This window comes from Kryptolebias marmoratus, linkage group LG20 (genome assembly GCF_001649575.2).
Source record: "Kryptolebias marmoratus isolate JLee-2015 linkage group LG20, ASM164957v2, whole genome shotgun sequence".
Lineage (NCBI taxonomy): Eukaryota > Metazoa > Chordata > Actinopteri > Cyprinodontiformes > Rivulidae > Kryptolebias > Kryptolebias marmoratus.
Window position 1 is genome coordinate 7370940 of NC_051449.1, and position 20578 is coordinate 7391517.

A 20578-nucleotide genomic window follows, 5' to 3' on the forward strand; every position below is an offset into this window, starting at 1 on the left:
CCCCCCCCCCCCCCCCCAGTCACATTACAAGTCCGTATACAAACAAACAAAACACAGGAAAAGCAGCCGGCGAAAAAACACGAAAATGTGCATGAATAATTTGGCTTTGTTGTCATTGTTCCCTCCTTCAAAACCATTACAAGAAAACAAAAATCATTGTATTACTACAGCAGCTCAGCGTGTCACCCCCTCAATGTGCGCTCACAGGAGGAAGGCGTGGGCGAGTAATGCCTTATAAGGAGCAGGAATTAAAGAAAATACGAGAACAGATGAAAGTCTTCGAACGTGATTTGCGTGCCGGGCTTTTAAATAACACGCGGCTGCCTTCATACAGATAGGAGACAAAATGTCCATTTTCATGCCCAGTGTCATTAATTGTGCCTTGGTATGAAGGAATGTGCTGAATTTTACATGAGCTTTCAAAACAAAACTCCAGATTCAACTTTAATCCCCGCTTTAAAATGCTTCTTATGCCTTCTTCTTCATCTCCTTTTTAAAGACCCTCAGTGCTCTGTAACTTCACTCCTACTGCTTTATGATCACGCATTACAAAATAAAAAAAACAAATAAATGAGACAAAAACAGATGTCAAACAATGTTGGGTTCACATAATGTATCTAAGGCAGAAAGTTATCCCAAAGTACATTTTGGAATCATTTTTGTGTCTAAAGCTTCTTTTCTGTACAGCGTGTCTAGTTTCTTTCTGTTATAAATAAAAAATGGATGGATTCTGTATTGATAGTAGAGAAATAAGTAAGGGAAAGCACACTTTTCGTGGTATCAATGTCCTGAGAGTAAAAATCAGTTTCTCTTCCTTCTTCTTCACCAGAATAAGACAGAAAACCTTTTATGTCTCTGCGTACAAATTTCTGTCCACACTTCTGTGATTATATTGTTTACCGGAGACATTACTTAGATGGAACTCGGGGAACTCGCCGCGTGTTTTAGATAATGGACACGCATCAAACACATTTCCATTTGTTGCTTGTTTATTTTCTAGTGTTTTTGAGCGCGCCGTGACGCAGCGAGTGAAGATACACAGAGAGGAAGGATGACTGGAAACAGAAGTAGAATAAATCACCGAGTTCAAAACGGAGTGAGTGACAAATTTGGACAGGTGATCAAAACCTGAGATTTATGTCAGCAGAGAGCTGAGACCCAGATATCTGCTGATTCAGCTGACATGAAATATAAACTGAGTCGTTTTTCTGTGATGGAAAGATGTGAACAAATATACAGAATTAGAAATTAGGAATTTCTGTTCTCTGCCAATTAAAGCCTTACAGATAGTATATTATTTGTAATTAAGATTTTAACAGAGTGTAACAATGTTATTTGTTATTTCTTTAAAGAGCCTTCTGGCTTTAGGGGCTGTTTTCCAACATTGCTTAAGCTTTATTATATTTTTAACAATCAAGCCAGAATAGTTGCCCAACGAAGCATCAGTAAGGCAAAAATCAAACAATATCAGCACGAGAATTTCTTCACCTAAATATTGTTCAGTTTTTTCTGTAAGACACGTATTTAATTTTTGTTTTATTTGATAAAACTTCTCATTTTCCTGTTTTTTCATGATTGAAAATAAAAATTCCATCAACACTTTTAGTTTTAGAAGTTTAACATTGGACAAAAGTTGAGTCCAGTTGGTTGAAAAATAGATTTTTAGTGTGTTTAAAGTAAGGACTTTAGGTTTACACTGTTCTGTTGTTCTTTAACCCATCAGGCTGTTAATTTAGAAGCCACTCTATGTTTTGGGGATTTCAGAAAAAATAAATAAATAAAACTGCTCATCTGTTATTTTTGAGAAACATGAAACTCAAATCCAGTGTCTCCAAACGAACTCTTCCACAGCCTGTAAGTGCAGAATCTTAAGAAGTCCAACCTTTCTCTGGTCTCGGTGGGAACGCACTGATAATACTTTAAACCTGTAGTTATCTCAGTATTCTCAGCAGTAAGGATCTCTATCTGACCTTACATAATTTCAAACGCATCTCCGACCTTCAACCTAAGCAGATGTCTAATCAGCCAGTAGAAATGGAAAATATGCATGAGGTTGATCTGGGGCTTCTGTCATTTGTATGCAGATTGTTGCTACTGTCACCTCTACATCAGAAAGCCTGGTTTAGGCAACGCTTTAAGAACTGAAAGTGAGATTTACATCTAGAGAAAAAACATGCCCGACATCAGTGAAGCCATAGGTTTGTTCATACCAGTTGTGGACCATCAGCTTCTGCACAGCCAGCAGGGCGTTGTAGCGAACTAGCTGGTCCTCATGGTGCATATGATTCATCACCAACTGTTTTCCACCCAGCTGCTCAATCACCCTGAGATGGGAGATAATGGGAGAGAGCCTTTATAGACGGAACACAAATGCTATTTTTCATGTTTTAGGTCACTCGGTGATCCATCATGTAATCTAACCCAGTCTAACAGACATTTTCTGTGTATCTTATAATGGGTCGCTGGCCTTGTGAAAGGACATGATGCCCTGAAAAGGAAAACACAGCTGCATAATGCTTGTCACAAAAAAAAGTAACAGGTCTAAATAGGAACAAAATAACAAACTCACCGTAAAAATCAAAAAACTTTGCACTTGTGCTCACACATAGTTATCACACATGGATAACTGATTCTACAGGTGTCTAATTAATTAATCAAGGCTGGAAAAGGGAGGTGTCATTGGTACAGAGTATAAATAAATCTAACCAATATCAATGTCTTTACAATACAAAACATTGAGGAAAATCTTAGCATGGAGACAAATGACCAAAAAGGATTTAAGATGAAAAACAAAGAAGATGAGCAGAACAGAAGCATTATTGTCATTATTTTTTATATATTAACACTGAAGATGTTAAGGGCAATATGGAGTTGCTGTTCACACAGGTGGGATGTTTTCTCCTGGAACGCACTCTCACAGCAGGAAATGTGAGGAAGAGGACAACGTAAAGAATCATTTGTCTAAAGCAGCCAAGACAAAAAAATAGTACAGCATGGAAATCACTGTTTTCTTTACAGCACATCAATAGCAAACAAAGATTCCTGATGACTCGGTTTTGTGTTGATAAAACGACCACATTTATTGGCACGAAATGAAAAAAATATTGCTGAATGAGTGAAAATGATAACACGAGGATCAGCAGAGAATATCGGGAAACAGCAACTTTTACAAGCTTACTTGTGTAGAAAACGCATTATTTTTACCTGCTGATCCTCCAGACATTTTACCAGTGGGACGGGTGGTAAGTTTCTACAATAAGTCCGGTGTTCTTACATCCCACTGACCGAAAACCTCGTGAACATTTAAGAACTGTAGTGCAAACATCAAAACAACTAAAAATCCCTCACTTCTGTGTATCATCTAAACCTTAAAACATAACAAATGCGGATGTTTTATTTAATTTGATTAATATAATGTTCTGACATTAACACATTTACTACCAAATTGATAAAAAGATCTGTCTTTTTTTTATACGAGTCAAAAAGTTTAACCTAAATAACTGAACAAAGGGATCAGGTTCATGGTCACATGACCCAGTGACCATGAATAAACAAGCTGGTAAACTGAATCCAAATTAAACACGTCTGTTTGTTTCTGCTGATCTTCTGTTTTAAATGAGCTGGTTGCCCCTGTGTTTGTAGATCAGCCCGGTTAAACAGAAATAAAAGCTCCCGCAGGTGCCATTTAACATCAACCACTGAAATCCTTTCCCAAAATGTCTGACTTGGTAAACCAACTCGTCGGCGAATCGGAGCAAGCAGACCACACCATCAGGTACGCTTGAATACAGTTTTAATCATCAGGGTAATCTTTGAAATCAAACCTCAAAAGTGTCAGGATGCTGTCAAAAATTGTACTCTTCACTGTTTTTTTTACTCCTTAATATAAAAAGAACATCACATCTTTCAACCCCTGCCACTTAAATGTGTGGCAAAGCAAACAGGCTTCCACTTGATCCATGATAATAATTCACACGTGTTCTCATGTGACGAGCGTTGCCATGAGAACACCTGCGCGCACGTGTGTGTGTTTAAGGACTTTAAATCTATTTTTGTTGGGTCTCTATAGAACTAAGTAACTCAAGCAGCCAACTTTTCAATCAGAATCAGGTTTATCGTCACGCTGACACACGGCGTTTGTCCCGGTGACTTGGTGCAGGAGGTGCACAACAAAATAAACACAAAAACAAAGTGTTGCACCCATTTGCCACTAGTTAGAAATATACAAATTATGCGAAAGCACGAGACTAAAATAAAAATGTGCAAAGTATAAAAAATGCAGCTATAGTAAACTATGTGCAAAATAAAAATTCCTGCATAGCATGAATCCAAATAAACTAATTTTGACTGTAATTTTAATCTAATCAAAGTCCTCATTTGAGATGTTCAGTACACCAAAACAATATTTCTATCATATATTTATGCAGCTATTAATGCTGTTAAATTCGTATTTTAAGTGTGTATTGCTGTTCATTACAATATATTATAACCAGACAAGATGCAATTCTCAAGGATTTAGCAGATTGCTTTTAAATGTTTATATAATGGAGTTTGAAAGCAATATTTCTTACCGTTTACCCCGTGGATAATGTCGCACGTATTCTCCAATATCGTGAGCTGCCACTGCAATAACCTGAGGATCATCAGAAACTTCTAACAACCTCGTCAAGATCCTATTTAATAGGAGACACACACAAAAAAAGGTCAAATTAAAATGAGAACATCTTGAGGCGTGGAAAGTTTCCAACAAACTCTATTCACTCCGACATGAGACACATATGTTTTCAGCTCCTTTGAGGCAAAGACCTTCAGAGAAAATCTGAAAACATGAGCAGATAATCTGACATTATTTTACTGAAATTAGTTTTTGAAATTAAAACGCATGTGGTTTATAATTAATTTTACTTTCAAACTGAAGTAATAAAAAAATTTGTGGATGAGAAAATAAGGCAATCTCTAAGAAAGTCTAAATTAAAATTAAATATCAACAAAACTCAAGGAAAAAAAAATGAGGTCAATTTAATGTGAGATGCTGCTGAGCTGATAACAGAAAGGACAGAGATGGGACAAAGAGATGAGGATTTACAGTGAATGTCAATGAGCACATCAGTGTTTGGGACTAAAGCAGCAAAGAAAACAGACAAATTGTTTTTTTGTTTTTTGGTTGATTTGTTTCTGGTTACAGTCCATAGATTAGAAACACAAATTCACCAAACAAGATGCTGGTGTTGTGAGATGTATTCTTAAAAAGCAATAAATCAGGTTCAACTTTATTGTTGTTCAAATTAGACCACTCAAAACTGAATGAGATTTAACAAGATTAACTAATCAAGCTTGTTTCATTTAGATGATGAAATAACTTCTGATCTAAGATTTAAGGACCGTTTTCAAGCACGGCTTTTAGCTTCAATATGATCACTCCATCACTTGGCCGAAGGACAGTGGTTAATGTAACGTAAAACCACAGTGAACAGTTCGGTTTCACAACCTAAATATAAACAGTGCTTGTAGACGGAAACTTGAACTCAAAACCACAAAGATTAGAAGCCAACAGAGTGCTGAAAGCAGCAAGTACAACAATAAAAGTAAAGAAACAAACACAAAACCAGCACTGCTTTTACCAGTGAGTAGGTTTGCTTTAGTTACAGTCAGATAAAATGTTAATGTAGAACAGAACATATGTCATAAGAGTCCATTTAGGAATAATTAGGATGGTCCATTAAGGTTCAAAATACATTTTTTAGATATATCTTGAACATTTTAAAACTAAAATGGCAAATTTCAAGTCATAAGGATGCAGAAATATGTGGATTTGTTTACTAAAATAAAAAAAAACCCTGCAGCTTCTAGTTGAAGCTAAGGCATCAAAGCCACTCTCTTTCTAAGAGAGTGTTTTGAATCTAAAAGATTTAAAACACCAATTAAAAATTGCAGTAAGATTATTTTGTGTCCTTCAGTTGCGGAACAAGCTGCACTTGCAGCATCATTGTTCTTTTGCACCTACTGAAGTGTCAAGGTAGTCTTAAATCAAGCTTTCAAAAGCCAACAAATTAACCGAGTCACTGGAGAACAGCTTTCATCTTACTTGAGGAGCTCATAGTTCTTCTCATTCAGGCGAACAGCATTCTCACGCCAGAACTTCTCTGACTTGTGCACAGGACTCCATTCCAGGCGGCCAGACTTCAGCTCAGAGCTGTACTCATCAAATGAGCTTAAAAAAAATAAAAAAAAGTTTATTTTAAAACACATAAAAAGGCCAAAGTCTAAGTATTACAGATTTTGTTCAGACATCGCAAAACACAAAAGCTACTTTCATTTAACCCCACTTGATGTGAGAAGTTGTGATCTGAGAGGAGCAGAGGAGCACAATGAAAGAAGTAATATTTAGAGATCACCCATGCAAGTAATCAATGCAGCATTCAGCCTCATAATGCACCTCATCGATGTCAACTCGTGTAAGATCCTCAGTTCCAATAAGCATTTAATTATAATTATAGATGACTACACAGAGAAGTCCATCTCATGTGCCGTGGAAGTAATTACGACTAAAAATAAACAGTGATTGCATGCTATTCACGAGAAGTACCTGAGATCCTGGACACTCTCGCCCAGCCTCTCCAGCAGGAACTTAATGTCGTCAGTGATGTCCTCGTCGTCGTACTTCTGCTGCTCGAGATTTTCCAGCTGCTTCAGCACCTTGCACTGGATCATGGCCAGAGCGTACTCCTGGCGAGTCTCCCTCTCTGCAGACTTCTCCAGGAGATTCTGTCAAAGCCAGGAGCGAGCGAAAACATTACGCTCAACTGACTGGAGATCATTTCAGTTAAAAAGGTTTTTATTTTATTATCAGAAACAATGATTAAATAAATGCTGCATTCAGTTCTAAAAAGAAGTCAAACAGTTGCACAAAAAGTGATGAACATCTGATTGTAGCACCTGGTCAGTTTGGGTATTTATAGAGCTGGACATAAATAACTCTGAGGTTTGTCTGTTTGACTTTGTATCTATATTTAGACTACTAACGAACGTACATATGATAGATAAAACATTTATCAACTGTCAGACGTGATGCTGCATTCTCTGTGATATTATCTTTGTTTTAGATCATGACAATTTATTTGACAGCACTGCTGAATTTTGAGGTGGCATGCTTACTATGTTTACGTCCAGTAATGCAAAAATCTGCTGTTTGGTTATTTTATTCAAGACAAATTCTAAGGAGATGTAGAAAAACTGTTTTACGGAACATAACTAAACAGACAGTAACATTATATATTTTGAATCCACACAATCATTTTCAAACATTGCATTCATGAAAGTTTCCTTTCAAGGTAGATACTGAAGACACATTTTAAACAAGAATTCAATTTCTGGTGTTCTAAGTGTAAAGAAGAAACAAAGCGTAGCTGCTCACAAAGAAGAAACAAAGGTTCAAGGACGGGAAAAGCTGTTTTTGAAGCAAAAATCCATGACCAACTCCTCAAAAACTCAACCTGAGGGTATGCTGACACAAAGCAAATCTTTTGGTATTTTCAGCCGACAAAAGGAAAGTGGTTTTAGCAGCTGGACTTGGTAAAAAGAAATCACACCCTATCAGGGCTTTCACAGGCACATCTGTGGGCATACCTACAACTAACACAAACTTCAAATCTGTCCACAACAACAAAAAAATATTGCTTATTGCAGAAAGAATATGGATACTTGAAATGTCTTTTGGTCGAACAGAAGCTGAATGGGCTTTTCACCAAGAAAAAATAATTTTCAAAAAACAACCTAAAAAATAATAAATGCAATCAAAAATAATCGAACAGTTTGGCTGGAGAGAATACAGCACTTGCTCCGCAGTGCTACATTTGAGGATGTGTTCAAGGACGTGCAGATGGTGTGGATAATTTACATCACTTTGCTAGTCCCATGAGGTGACGAGAATCATTTGCATAATGAGGACATTTGGGGAAACAAAAAAAAAACAAAACCCACAGAATAATGCTGATTATATCATAAATGAGTTTGATCGAAGAAACTTTTGCACATAATAATCCTAACTTACTCAGAATTTACTGTGACACATTGGGACCCCTTGGGTCTCAACAAAACAATCCTTAAGTTTTTGTTGAACAGCTGTCCTCTCTGTCAAGAACACACAATGTGAAATAAGTTGAACGACTCCAGGGAAAACCCACTTATGACAAGACTCTTCACCCCTCGCTACTTTCTTTCTGCTTTTAATTAGCCGTAACAAGCAAACTCAAAAGAATGGGGGAAAAAAAACAACTTTCTGGCGCAATTAAAAATGGAGACCCCCCCTTCTATAACAAGCGCTTTACAAAATGATTGATGTGAAAACTTCAGAGCTCCTGGGAGGTAGGATGAAAAAGCTCCATGTGAAATTAAAGCAAGAAATCCATGAATGTTCACTCAGGCGAATGTAACGCAGAACATTCTGTACTCAAAAATTTGGTTTTAATTTCTTTTCTTTCAGTCAAAAAAAAAAAAAAAGAGAAGGGTTTATAATGAAAACACATTTATGGAGAAAAGTCTCAATGGCAGCAATGATGGCAACTTCTGGAAAAAGAGGCCTAAAATACGTAAAAAAAAAAAAAGAAAAGAAAATTGGGTTTGAAAATCAGCTTACTCTGGGCTCATGTTTCAAACATGTAATCAATGCCATTTATCTCCCCATTGTACTTGGAGCGAGGACGCTGGGACTGTCTGATGTAACTGGGCTGGACAAAGCCAGCCTATCATTGAAGCTTTCATTTAAAAATCCATATTTGCTCAAGCCCATAATTCATTGACTCAAGATGAATATATTCTGTACGGTAATCAATATGATTGGTGCACAGGGTAGCCAGGTAGTACACAGTGCTAACTGGACCAATGATATGAGTTACAGCTGAGGGTATTTTTATGAACATGTGTGTAAGCAGCACTTGGAGTATAATAAGCATTAAATAATCTTCCGACGAACCATACTGTTTTCTGTAGTGCTAGAAATGATTTAGCAGATTTTACGTGCATTTACGGAAGCCCCAGATGTGCAGCAGCAGCCTGTCAGACTCACCAACTTCCTATAGTTAGAAAGCACCTTAGCATGGAGATAAACAAGGCCTTTCACACTGATCCAATTTGGTTAACACGTAATGACAGGGATTTCATTAGCAAGTATAACACAAAACAGCAACCCAGAGTCCAGAGCGCAGCTATTAGGACACCATTAAACATTTACCAGATGTTCTGAGTAATCCTAGCAGGAAGCTGAGACGGCAGCGTTTTCATTAATCACATTAAGTTTTAGTAATGGGATTGTTTGTCTTGTTTAGGAAACGGTTTCATTTTCCTCTTTTTATGAAAAAGCCAAACACACTGTGAGATGCAAAAATTCAAACACTCTGCTGGAAATGGAAAAATGAACACAAGCTACAACCTGTGGCTGTGAGCAAATTCATTTCTGCTGAGAAAAGCAAAGATCTTCCCCTTAAAGTATAAATATATGTTTAATTATTATAGTACAACCTGAATGCAGTTGGGACTCGTTTAAAGGAAGTGAAACATTTCCAACATTTTAAAGCAAATTTTGACATTTTCTTTTGCTATAAAAACACTCTACACAGGCAGAACTCGAGCGTGACTTCAGATACGTTTCTGCAACGTGACCACATGATGACACGAAAAACAACTATAATTTTAACTGACATTTTCTTCCTTTAATTTCCTCAGTCAATACAATGTGCTCATAAAGTAGCCTCCCAGTACATGTAGGCCGACAGGTATTTAATTTATGTTAACAGACGTTTAATTTACTGTATGCCAGTAGGTCAGTCCACAATGAAAATGTCACTCTAGCTGAAGATGATGCTCATGTTTCTAAGTACTGAAAAGCTACTACTACTACTTTATTTATAAAGCACTTTAAAACAACAGTAGCTGTGACAAAGTGCTGGTACAGATAAAAATCAATAAATATTCCAAGTATTGAAAAGACAAAAAAGTATTAAGCTTGAATTGGCTCAGTTTATATTCACTTATGGCTAAAAACAAACAAGACTTACACAGAGCAATATCATTGTTCATTTAGCGCCAAGGTTCCTAGCAGAGGCCAGGATAAATGTGGGCCAATATTTACTAACTATAAGGTCTGTTTTTATTACCCCACTGAATAAAATCTGTTACTTAAGCTGATAAATCTTCCACCGTGTTCATCAACTTGTGGTTTATTTTGTTGAGTGGTGAAAATTGGGTTTTCACTGAAAACAGCTGCTGTCGGTGGCAGAAAATCATAAACATAAAAGCGGGAATAAATAAAATCTGTAAAGACAATTGAAGCTGCAGTTCAGATTTGCCCTAGGTTTTGTCAAATACACAGACCAATGAAAATGTGTAAGCTGTTCAGTGTGCTTAAAAGTCGAATTTAAAAGTAATTACATAAAAAAAAAAAATCTCCACTAACCCTGAAGGCAGCCAGAATGATTCGAGTGACCTTCTCCTTGACCGACTCCTGAAGGATGTCGGACAGGGCTGGCACCACGTTGTAGCGTCTCAGCTGTTCACAGAGCTGAGGACTGAAGGCCAGGAGCCATATGCAGAAGATCATTTGGTACTGAAGCTGGAAGCCACACTTGTTGCTCAGCACTGCTGTGATGCTGCAACAAGGAAAAAAATTAAAGATAAGTAAAAACTAAAATGGACAAAATAAGAGCAAAGTGGTGAGAAGAGGACACACATTTATATCTAATGCCTGTTTACTCAGTGGAGCTTTCACAGCTGTGTACCTACATGCTGCACCTCCATTATCTTTGATAATAGCTGAGAAAGAAATATTCAGACAGTTTTTAGATAATGGATGAGTTGCTTAAAATGCAGGGTACAGTACTTTAGCCAACGACTAGACGGAGACAGGAATGGCTGTTAAGTGCAGAGATGTTAACCATATAGAAGTCCAATAATTATCTCAAAAGTTCTGCAGCAGGGCTGGTTTCACAATCCAATTTTAGGAACGAGGAGTGGAGCCATGGTAAATATGTGGGAATCATTACCCATTTCAACTGAAAGTCATTTTTTGACAGACTCAGGAAGTTTAAAGCCTTATGTTAATTTTCAGGTTCACACAACTTTAACTGCTTTTTATCTTTGGAAATGAGGCTCCGGAATATAACCAGGCAGTGTACCCTTCATACGCAAGGTTTCATTCTCACTGTCAGAAGAATAATGATTTTCTTTCAAACCAATACGCTAGTAATCATCAACTTGCAGCCAATATCTGTCCTGCAGACTCATTCCATCCAGCCTGCGAAGTATTAAACTAGTAATAAATTACACAAAAGCCAATACAGGAATCAGTTGTAGTCCAGCTCTGAAAGGGTTAATGTCAGCTGACTTATCCCATCAGAGTACTTCTTCACATCATGTCATCGGGTTGTAAACAGTTCAATATCGCAGTTGTTACATAATGTCGATGCAGCTGGTTGGTTCAGAAGAAAATGAGAAGCCTGTGCTGGACGTCCATATGGGCCATGATTTATATTTTACCATTCTCTTTAATTAATCAACAACTAGGTTTACACATCAACAAAACCTTCATTTTTAGACTAAAACTTAAACTTAGTTTAGTTTTAGCCTAGATGTCTATGAACAATTTGGAAATCGTTAAAATATCTTTGCATCACTGGGGAGTTCAAAACAAAAATCTCTCAAAATAAATAAATAAAAGGACAAGACAAATGTCATCCATTTATAACAGCAGAAATAAAAAAAAACAAAAAAAACAGATGGGTCATTGTTACCAGAAACACGGCTAATCAAAGGTTGGCCGTTGCACTGTCTGCTTAGAAATATTCTGCTCATTGATTGCATTTTGTTGATGAAGCTAACGTCTGATATATACTGTCACAAGAGCTGGGACTTAATTGGAGTTTGTTACATTATGTGAGAAGGCTTTATGGCTTCAGAAAGCAATGGCAGTGTTGAGTTTGTGAGAACAGATTGAACATGGCTGATATTTATAAATAAAATAAAATAAACTCCACATAAACTCCTTTAATGGGAGTTGTATATATCAGAGCAGCTCACTAGTATCAGTCTGGTTTTAGAATAGCAAGAATATAAATCAAAGCGCAACAATAAATTTTGTTAGTGTTGTAATTATAAGAGAACATTGTACAGATTTTACCAGCTCTGTACCGCAGCATAAGGACTTTAACTTGTCATACTTTATGCTGTCAATAAATCAAACTTGTAAAAATTTTAATGACATTATCTAAAGTCATAACAAGTGGAATTTTTATCCCGATGATTTATGCCAAACAACGAAGACAGCACGGCTCAAAAAAGGATAAACTCCTGGTCACCTTAACGTGTCATTATTCATGTTTTTCTAGACTGCAGCAACCTGCAGCAACCTTGAACAAAAGGAATCATCACTCACCAGTTGACTCCGTCAGCCTCCACCCAGGCAAACCTATACTCATTGACCCTCAGCATCAGTTGAAGACACCCAGCCACACACTGGACATACTGAGAGCTCTGAAAAAGACACAAGCAAATCCCAACCCAGGGCAAAAAAAGTTAGAAAGTCAAGTGCTTTCATTGAGTTGATGTAGATTCTCAGTCATCCAGGACATGGCAAATCCTAAAAGTTTAAAATCAAAGCAACTGAACTTCTATTCTGTGGTTGAAGACATTTTGCTGCACTCTCTAGTCTTTAATTGAAAAAGCTCCCTGGACTGAGAGTGAAATGTTTTCAGCTGCAGAATAGAAGTCCAGCTGATTTGATTTTAAACTTTTCAGAGAGGTATTTTCAACGCAATTCTGAACCATAGAGTGGTGGAAAAAAGAGAAAGCACAAGAAAGAGGACCAGTCTAAACTTGGCATTACCGTCACGTAACAGACCTGAGGCAGTGCTCATGCAGTCAATCATATGTGTACACCAACACATGCCAGATCACACAGAACTGTACAATACAACAGCAGGGAAAGAGTCCGATCACACCTGAGCAGAATGTAAAGTGAGATTAAAGAGCAGGAAGCTGAGAGGGGGAAAAAAATAGATCACATTATTCTGTTAATTAGGAGAGACTGAATAAAAGCAAAAGTCCAGCAAGAGGTTCAGGCAGCAATGAAGACAGGAGAGCAGAGGAGCAGACGTTACCTAGTTGAAAATGCAGAGGAAAAGGAAATGATAGGTCATTAGAGAACTTTCATGGGGACCATTTCTGAGCACACTTCTCAGAATAACTGTGGTATGCTTGGAAAAGTATGGGATTCAAGATGGTGGGATGCTGCTGCTGCAGTGCAAATGCTATTTCAATTTTCTCTTGTTAGTCTAATGTTCAAAGAAAGCGGTTTGTCATGCGCCTTCAGCATTAGTGGGAATTGGCTTCCGGCATGCATTTTCCACCTGTACATGTAAGAACAACTTGTGGCAGCAAACACCATGCTGTCTGAATGGAGAGTTCTTTCTGAAATTGCTCATGTCAACAGACTCGTGTCCCCAACTATCTGGAATTATTAATGAAAAATTGGGAGTGCAACAACAAGATGAGAAAAGGTGAAAAAAAAACGTGAGAGTCCAGTCACTGCTGGCAAAGGCCTGCTTCACAAACCCTGCTGTTTTCCCATTTCTTTTTCTTTTTTTCTTGAGGTGTTGGAGTGACTAAAAAGTCACTTCACTCATACTCACTTCACTGGGGGAAATAGTTCCTGCTCTTGTTTCTGTACCATGTAGATTCTAACGAAAGATAAACAAAATAAGTGCAATCCATCACTTTGAGCCGAGTCACAATGACAGAGAAACACACAGAATGTGCTTTGACCACAGATGAAATTCAGGAACAGCAGATGCCACTGATTCCTTTCTTGGACACGTTAAGGAGAAAAAAAAATCATCAAAATGCCATTTCTATAACAAGTTGAGGTTAATAACTTGTAAAAATGTGGAAAGTTTCAAATGAAACGAGGTAGTAAAATAATAAAGCTTAAAAACATGTTCATGTCAGATCTGAAAACAACATCAATGCATGAAAGCTAAATAAGAATAAAAAAAAAATCCATATGCATTTGTTTTACCAAATCTTTAGTGCAATAAGTCTTCCAAGGCAAAACCAGCACTTAATAAGTAGTTATTAGTCCATCTAAAAGGTCCAGCAAGCCTGCTGAAACCAAGTATGAATAAATTCATCAAATTAATGTAGATAATGATTTTACTTTGAATCCAAAACACAGAACAAAATTAATATAAAAAGGAATAGAGACAGAAATTATGAATCCTTTTGGCTAGTTAAATGATTAGCGTCATTGGAAAAATGAATAAATTTAAAATTCTAATGAAAGAAAAAAATTAAGAGTCTACAAGAGAAAGCATTGGTGTGCAATTCAGAAAAAAAGTATATATATTTTAAATAAAACTTAACTATGAACTTAACGTTCATTCATGTTACATGATGGATTTCAATGGATTGAATATTTTCACTGAAGCAGAAATATTTTCATTTAAATAATCTCCTGATACAATTAGTCATGTTGTTCTCATCAAAAAATATTAACATTTCCAGAAACAGATTTAGAAACTTTTAATAACATTACCTAAAACTTTTTATATAATAATAACAAATGTACTGTTTAAAAAGACACTGTAAAACTGATGAGGTTGTACAACACACAGTTTCTTTAGCCTTATAAATGAAAAGTTTCCCAGTAATTGAGACTAGAGATCAAACTTTTGCAGTAAAATGTGGATTTTTGTACCTGTGAACTGAGTTGACTTTTGATCCAGTTAAAGTAGTAGTTCAGATCACTCCCCTCCATCAGATCGCGACCCCAGGCAGCCAGCTTAGCGATGATCCTCGCCGCCTAACATATTAACAAAAGCTTTTTATATTCGGTGCGTGTCTGCCAACAACAGACATTTAAAACACAGCCCCAATGAAAGGCATCAAGAGCAGTTTGCATGAGCTTCAAATATTTAATACTTTCAGCGCATTGGTTGCCACAATGTTACTGAATATTTTTGCTTACCAATTATAGTTGTTTTGTTTGACTGCTTTGTTTGTGAGAGAGCACTACTGTGAGGATAACCTTAAAGCAAAGTGCTAACTTTAGCTTGTCCTTGGCACTCCATATGATAAGGTCTTCATTGATTTAAATTCCAGGCACATATAAAGCAAAGAGATAAGCGAGCTGAAGTCTGAGCACACACAGAGATAATAGGAGGTTTTGTTTATAAGACTTTGTCCAGAAATGTTTCAAAAGAAGGAAAAAAAAAAGGCCTGGCAAAGATTGCAGCCCAGTCTCCATGTAAAGCAAAAACTGACTTTATATATTATAAACAATTTCAGCTTGGTAAATGCTTTGTGTGCCCTGTGATGAGACAGGAGCAAATTTAGATCTCCAATTTCCACCTTGCCAGGGAAGGATGTGTGGAAATGTTGAGGCTGAAATCTAAAAGCTGGACTCAGCATGACACTCGGACTGAGTTAAGTGCTGTGTCACACACTTGGAGTCACATTATGCCCACCTGCTGGAAACCATCTGGATGGTTTTCTTAATTAGTCCGTGTGTGCCCTGCCATAGTACGAGGCTTGTCATTAGATGGTCATTCTTGAACTGAAAGGAGTGGCAGACCGATCATTACATTAATGACCAGTTTCTGAGAAAAAAGGGGAAGGTTGTTTTGTGAGGAATTATTGATGCCTTGCTAAGATTAGAAACAGAAACATCTGTTAAAAATTTATGGCTGTGAAAAGATAATTTACCAAGCGAACTAGCAAGTTATTTTTTTATATTCAGCATGCTCCTATTTTATCATTGTGTGTCCTTTCCTAAAAATACAATGCTGTAGTCAAGTTTGAAGGTCAAACTATAGGTAATTATAGATCACTGTGCACATCTGTACACTGTTTACATCACTAATTTGAGCTCAGACTTATGCATTAAAACAAAACAGGATGTTCCTTGGGAATGTTCATGTTTTTTTAAGGAACATCTTCCTCTCAAGAGAATGAAGAGGTGAAAAGATGTGCTGAATTATGGGCAATGCAAACAACAATTTGTGTTTTACCAAAGGCAATTCAGACAGTATTATGGGGGTTTTACTCGTGAATAGATGCCAGTTTTAAATAAAGTTGATGAATACTGTACTCTGCATCACTCATCAGACATCATTTAGTTAGTACCTGAAACAACACAGCTTGATGAAGCATTAAATTAATTTAAGAAAATATCAACAAGTGACTGACAATAACAAGAAATCTATATCTGTTAGCAAGACAATAAGCCAACGACTGAATTGTGATGCCAGCTCAGTGGTAAAACTCATACATATTTCTTTTCCTACATGGAATTCAAAAGTCAAATCTGTTTGTGACCACAGAAGTTACATTTAATTAAATAACGATAGTGACTGGATCTTACCAAATGCAAGAAATTAACTTGTGAACTAAAACAATTTGTCCTTATTCAGTTTTATCCAACAGTGAGTAGTAGCTTCTTCAAGTCCTCAAAGTTTACTTTTCCTTCCTTGAGTTGTTAGTAGTTTCCTCTTTTTCTCACATGATTGTTAAATATTTCAACACATTCTCTAGTTGAAAAAGACCACTGTCACTAGGAAAAACCATTGTTAAGAAGGAGGCGTAGAGGGGTGCTTAGGTAGTCTGAATGTGTGAAAGCAACACTTGTGTGTGTCTGAACCAAAGGTTTTCAAATAGAACGGTGCCTCTGTCAGTTTGTCTTCCTCCTGATTTCTTTTCTCATGTTAAACAACACAAGCCTGGCCATCCACATGATGCAACCAAAACATCAATCATCACACAAAACCACTTTCTTCTGGTGATCCCAAGCTCAAGTTAAAATACACAATGAACATGAATCAGCACAGGCACCAGTGGTTTGTTGTTTCTCGACACAGAGGCTACAGAGGTGTTTCTGTCAGACAGGACTACATGGTAAGCCTTTGCTTTCGATGAACATCAGTAACGTTACTGCTAGTTCACTGAGGGTCCTTTCTGTGACCACTTAGAGCCATAATAAACCACTTCATGCACTGACACTTAAATCTTTTCACCTGTCCACCCCCCCCAACTGTAAGCTTAAGAGCATCAATATCTCCAATATCTCACACTTGACTTGCTGCCGAACATAAAAACCCCACTTACAGCTGCCAGTGTAACAAGATAATCAAGGTTTTCTTTTACTTCACTTGTCTGGTGTTTAAAATGTTGTGGTTCTCAGCTTACCATGTGGACAGTAAACAGATCCTGACGATTCAGCATAGGAAGGAAATAGGACCAGGCAGTGTTTTTGGTCTTTTTGGCGTAGTCAAAGAAGATGTTCACCCTCTGATGGTTCTCCTGGTTGACAATTCAAGTAAAACCTTGGATGAGTATTTGGTCTGTAAACTTGTATATCAAACTGACAGCATAAAGTAAAATGTACTGCTGGAAGCAAACAAGAAGACCATGCATTTAATCCTTCTAAAAATGTAAATATTTCTTTCTTTGTAAGACACAAAAACGTGGAAAATGTCCCAAGATCTATCTACCACTTTTCATGGATTTGTGGAATATCAAACTGAGGGGAGAACAGTGTGATCTTCCAAGCAATGCTTGTATAAATTTAGCTTCATATTTGTACCTGTCTCATTTGTCAGAGATCGGTGTTTCTGTCTGCTTACCTGCAGAGTGTCATCAATCAGAGTCAGGATGTACTGGACTGTCTGCTCCTTGGAGATGTGAGCCATCAAGTTCAGAAAGGTTTTCGCACACTAAAATAAAACACAACTCTTCATGTCACAAGAAAAGATCAACAAATTGTCTTTATTTTTATTTGTTTTTGTCAGACATGTCTGATAAGGAACTCAACAAAAGCTGATGTCAACAACAAATATTAGTTTCACAACGTGCAGTCATCTCTTAGCTTTTATGAAGACTTCAGAGCAACAATAATGTAACAAAAAGAAGCTGCATTAAGGAGGATGTGTTAGTGTTGGGCACAGGAGGGAAATTAAATTTAAACCAGGAAGTCAAATAGTTTTAAAAACGTACAAATGCTCCAAGTGTTTTAGGATCTGTAGAAATGCACAACTCTGAAATGTTACAGAGTTGTCCATTACAATGTTGAGAAATACTCCTCAACATTGTAATATATCAAAATTATGAGTTGCAATGTTTTGCTGAGTACAGCTGTAAAACAGATTTGTCACAAACTGCCATGGTTTGGTCTAAACAAGCACAATGTATTGACAAGGACTACTGCGTGAAAGTCCAGAATATGTCTACCTGGTGCCCCTCTTTGGTCAAAATGAGTTGTTTCTCCTCGGAGGTGGCCTTCTCAAACTTCTTGATGAACTCACAGTCCTCAGTAGAGATCATCTGACTCCTACAAACACAAAAATCATGACAATGAAATGAACATGGGTGCAATTCCGTATCAATTCAAACTGAGCTTATATATAGCAACATTTAATAATAAAAGTCCCCTCAGGAGACTATAAGCAACAAGTCATAAATCCAACTGAATAATGCTCACACTTTGCCTAAAACAGAATATTTAAACAAGTACCAACATCTGGGAAAATAAATTATTAAATAATCACAAGGAAATTAAAACACTACTGCTGACACAAGATAAAGGCATGCATGCCATTGATACACTTCTTTTGTGTGTTTTTTTGTTTTGTTTTGTTACTGACACAAATTGCAGAAGGCAGCTTAAGCAATAAAGGTAACATAGACATCTGATGTGCTCCAGTCTAGATGAACACATAGCTGGGTCTCTAATGTTTACAGAAGAGGTACACTTATAGACATATCACACTAAAATCTAATAAAGACATCTGGAAACCGACATAAATTGGCTCAAAAATGTGTCTGTGGGTCATAAATTTGAATAGTTGTACTGAAACAGTCGAATTAAAAGAGGAAGTATCACTCAAGACAGTGAATCACATTACAGGATTAACAGGAAAGCTGCTTTTAGACAATCACACTGCAACAATTATTTCCACGGTCACATTCAGAAGGAGCGATTGTTTGATAACACTTTATGGACTGTATTACAATATCGCTGGGAAAAAATGAAACAAAGAAGCTCCATATCAATGTAAGAATACTTCCCAAAAAAACACTTTCCACCTTTACACTTCAATAAAATTCAGCTGCTAAATTTGTAATAAGGGCACCTAAAAGCGGAATAATCAATAATCCTATTTGTACATTTTTGTTGCATGCCCAATGAAATGAAATCAACAAATTAAACAAAAAAGTGAATACACAGCATTTATTAGAGATAAGTCAGAACTTGATAATGATAGTTATTGAACTTACTGCAGGTAGGACTGCCAGTTGACCAGATTGGCCCGAACCTCAGCTGCCTTTGCAGCGATGATGTTGGTGGGGACTGCAGCGTCCACAGCCCCGCGGATATCCATCTTGAAATAGATTTTCTACTGAGTTTTTATAATTAAAAACACCACCTGTGGAGAAGTAACCAACAGAAAAACAACACCAGGTAAAAATGGTAGGTTCCGTTTCATTGCAATGATGTTTAACAACAGGTAAAGGCTGGTAAGCCTAGTGGGCAACTCGTTTATAGACATATTTAAAGCTATAAATTAAAATAATTCATTCTAACATAGCTAACAGAGAAAGAAAGCTCCAGTGATCAGCTAGCATCAGCAGGTCATGTTATCTAACCCCCATCAATGTCACCACTATTCATGACGGACTTTTCAGGGATAAATCAAGACAATACTCAGCCGGCGATATTACACGGTAATGGGACTGCAACCCGAAATATTTAAAACAAGCAAAACAGTCAAAACTTAGCGGTTTACCAGAAACACAAGCACCGTTAGCTTGCTTAGGGTTAGCTTGAAACCAACACTAGCTGAAGGTGCTAACCGAAAGTAGCTAATTTAGCTTCGAAGGCATTTCAAACACTGTCAGCATAATAAATGCTACATGGGTAATAACGTAAAGTGTAATACAGTTTGACAAAAAAGTGCGTTGGATTAATTATCATTTATAAAAACCAGCCTGTGGAGGCGCTTACCCTGCTGCTGTGTTGTGCTAACAGCTGTCAGACTACAACACGGGCTGTCATGTGACAGTCAGCAGGTCACATGCTCCTCTTCCGCAGCAGCAGCAGCAGCAGCAGCAGCGCAAATGGCGAGTTCCTCCGGTGAAATTCACTGTTTGAAACGACTTTAATCAACAGACAGATGCCTTTTTAAACTTATACCGCCCCTACATTAAGTCTGCTTGTTGTTTCTACCAAACCTGTGTAGATTTTAAGAAAGAGCAACCCATTTCTTCTCAAAAGAAGCAGAAACTATCAGTCATATGACTTGGGAAAGAGATTTTTTGATGCAATGTGTTATAAATAATGTCAAATTTACAAAATGCGTCAATGATATATATATATATATATATATATATATATATATATATATATATATAAAACATGCTGGGTATTTAATTTTCCATCTACTGTAGGCCTGCTTCATAAGAAAATGTTGCTTTATTGTCTTGTATCCACATATAATGAGTTTGTAATAACAAATCAGTAACAAATTGCACATTTTAA

At 37.0% G+C, this 20578-nt stretch overlaps 1 protein-coding gene across 2 annotated transcripts in view; it reads right to left on the reverse strand.

Moving 5' to 3' along the window:
- Positions 1-20164, reverse strand: part of atp6v1h (ATPase H+ transporting V1 subunit H) — a 25376-nt gene extending 5212 nt beyond the window's left edge. Inside the window, exons 1-13 of one of the 2 annotated variants that reach the window (XM_017411084.3) lie at positions 20045-20163; positions 19318-19466; positions 18271-18370; positions 17667-17756; positions 17230-17343; positions 14744-14848; positions 13680-13727; positions 12425-12522; positions 10451-10643; positions 6587-6765; positions 6086-6211; positions 4572-4673; positions 2211-2324 (exon numbers count right to left, since the gene is read on the reverse strand). In XM_017411084.3, coding sequence (XP_017266573.1) covers positions 2211-2324; positions 4572-4673; positions 6086-6211; positions 6587-6765; positions 10451-10643; positions 12425-12522; positions 13680-13727; positions 14744-14848; positions 17230-17343; positions 17667-17756; positions 18271-18370; positions 19318-19421 — 1373 coding nt within the window. In that variant the 5' untranslated portion in view covers positions 19422-19466; positions 20045-20163. Of the gene's footprint in view, positions 1-2210; positions 2325-4571; positions 4674-6085; positions 6212-6586; positions 6766-10450; positions 10644-12424; positions 12523-13679; positions 13728-14743; positions 14849-17229; positions 17344-17666; positions 17757-18270; positions 18371-19317; positions 19467-20044 lie in introns of both variants that reach the window. The other variant, XM_017411085.3, reaches the window with a different exon arrangement.
- Between the last annotated feature and the right edge of the window lie 414 nt (positions 20165-20578).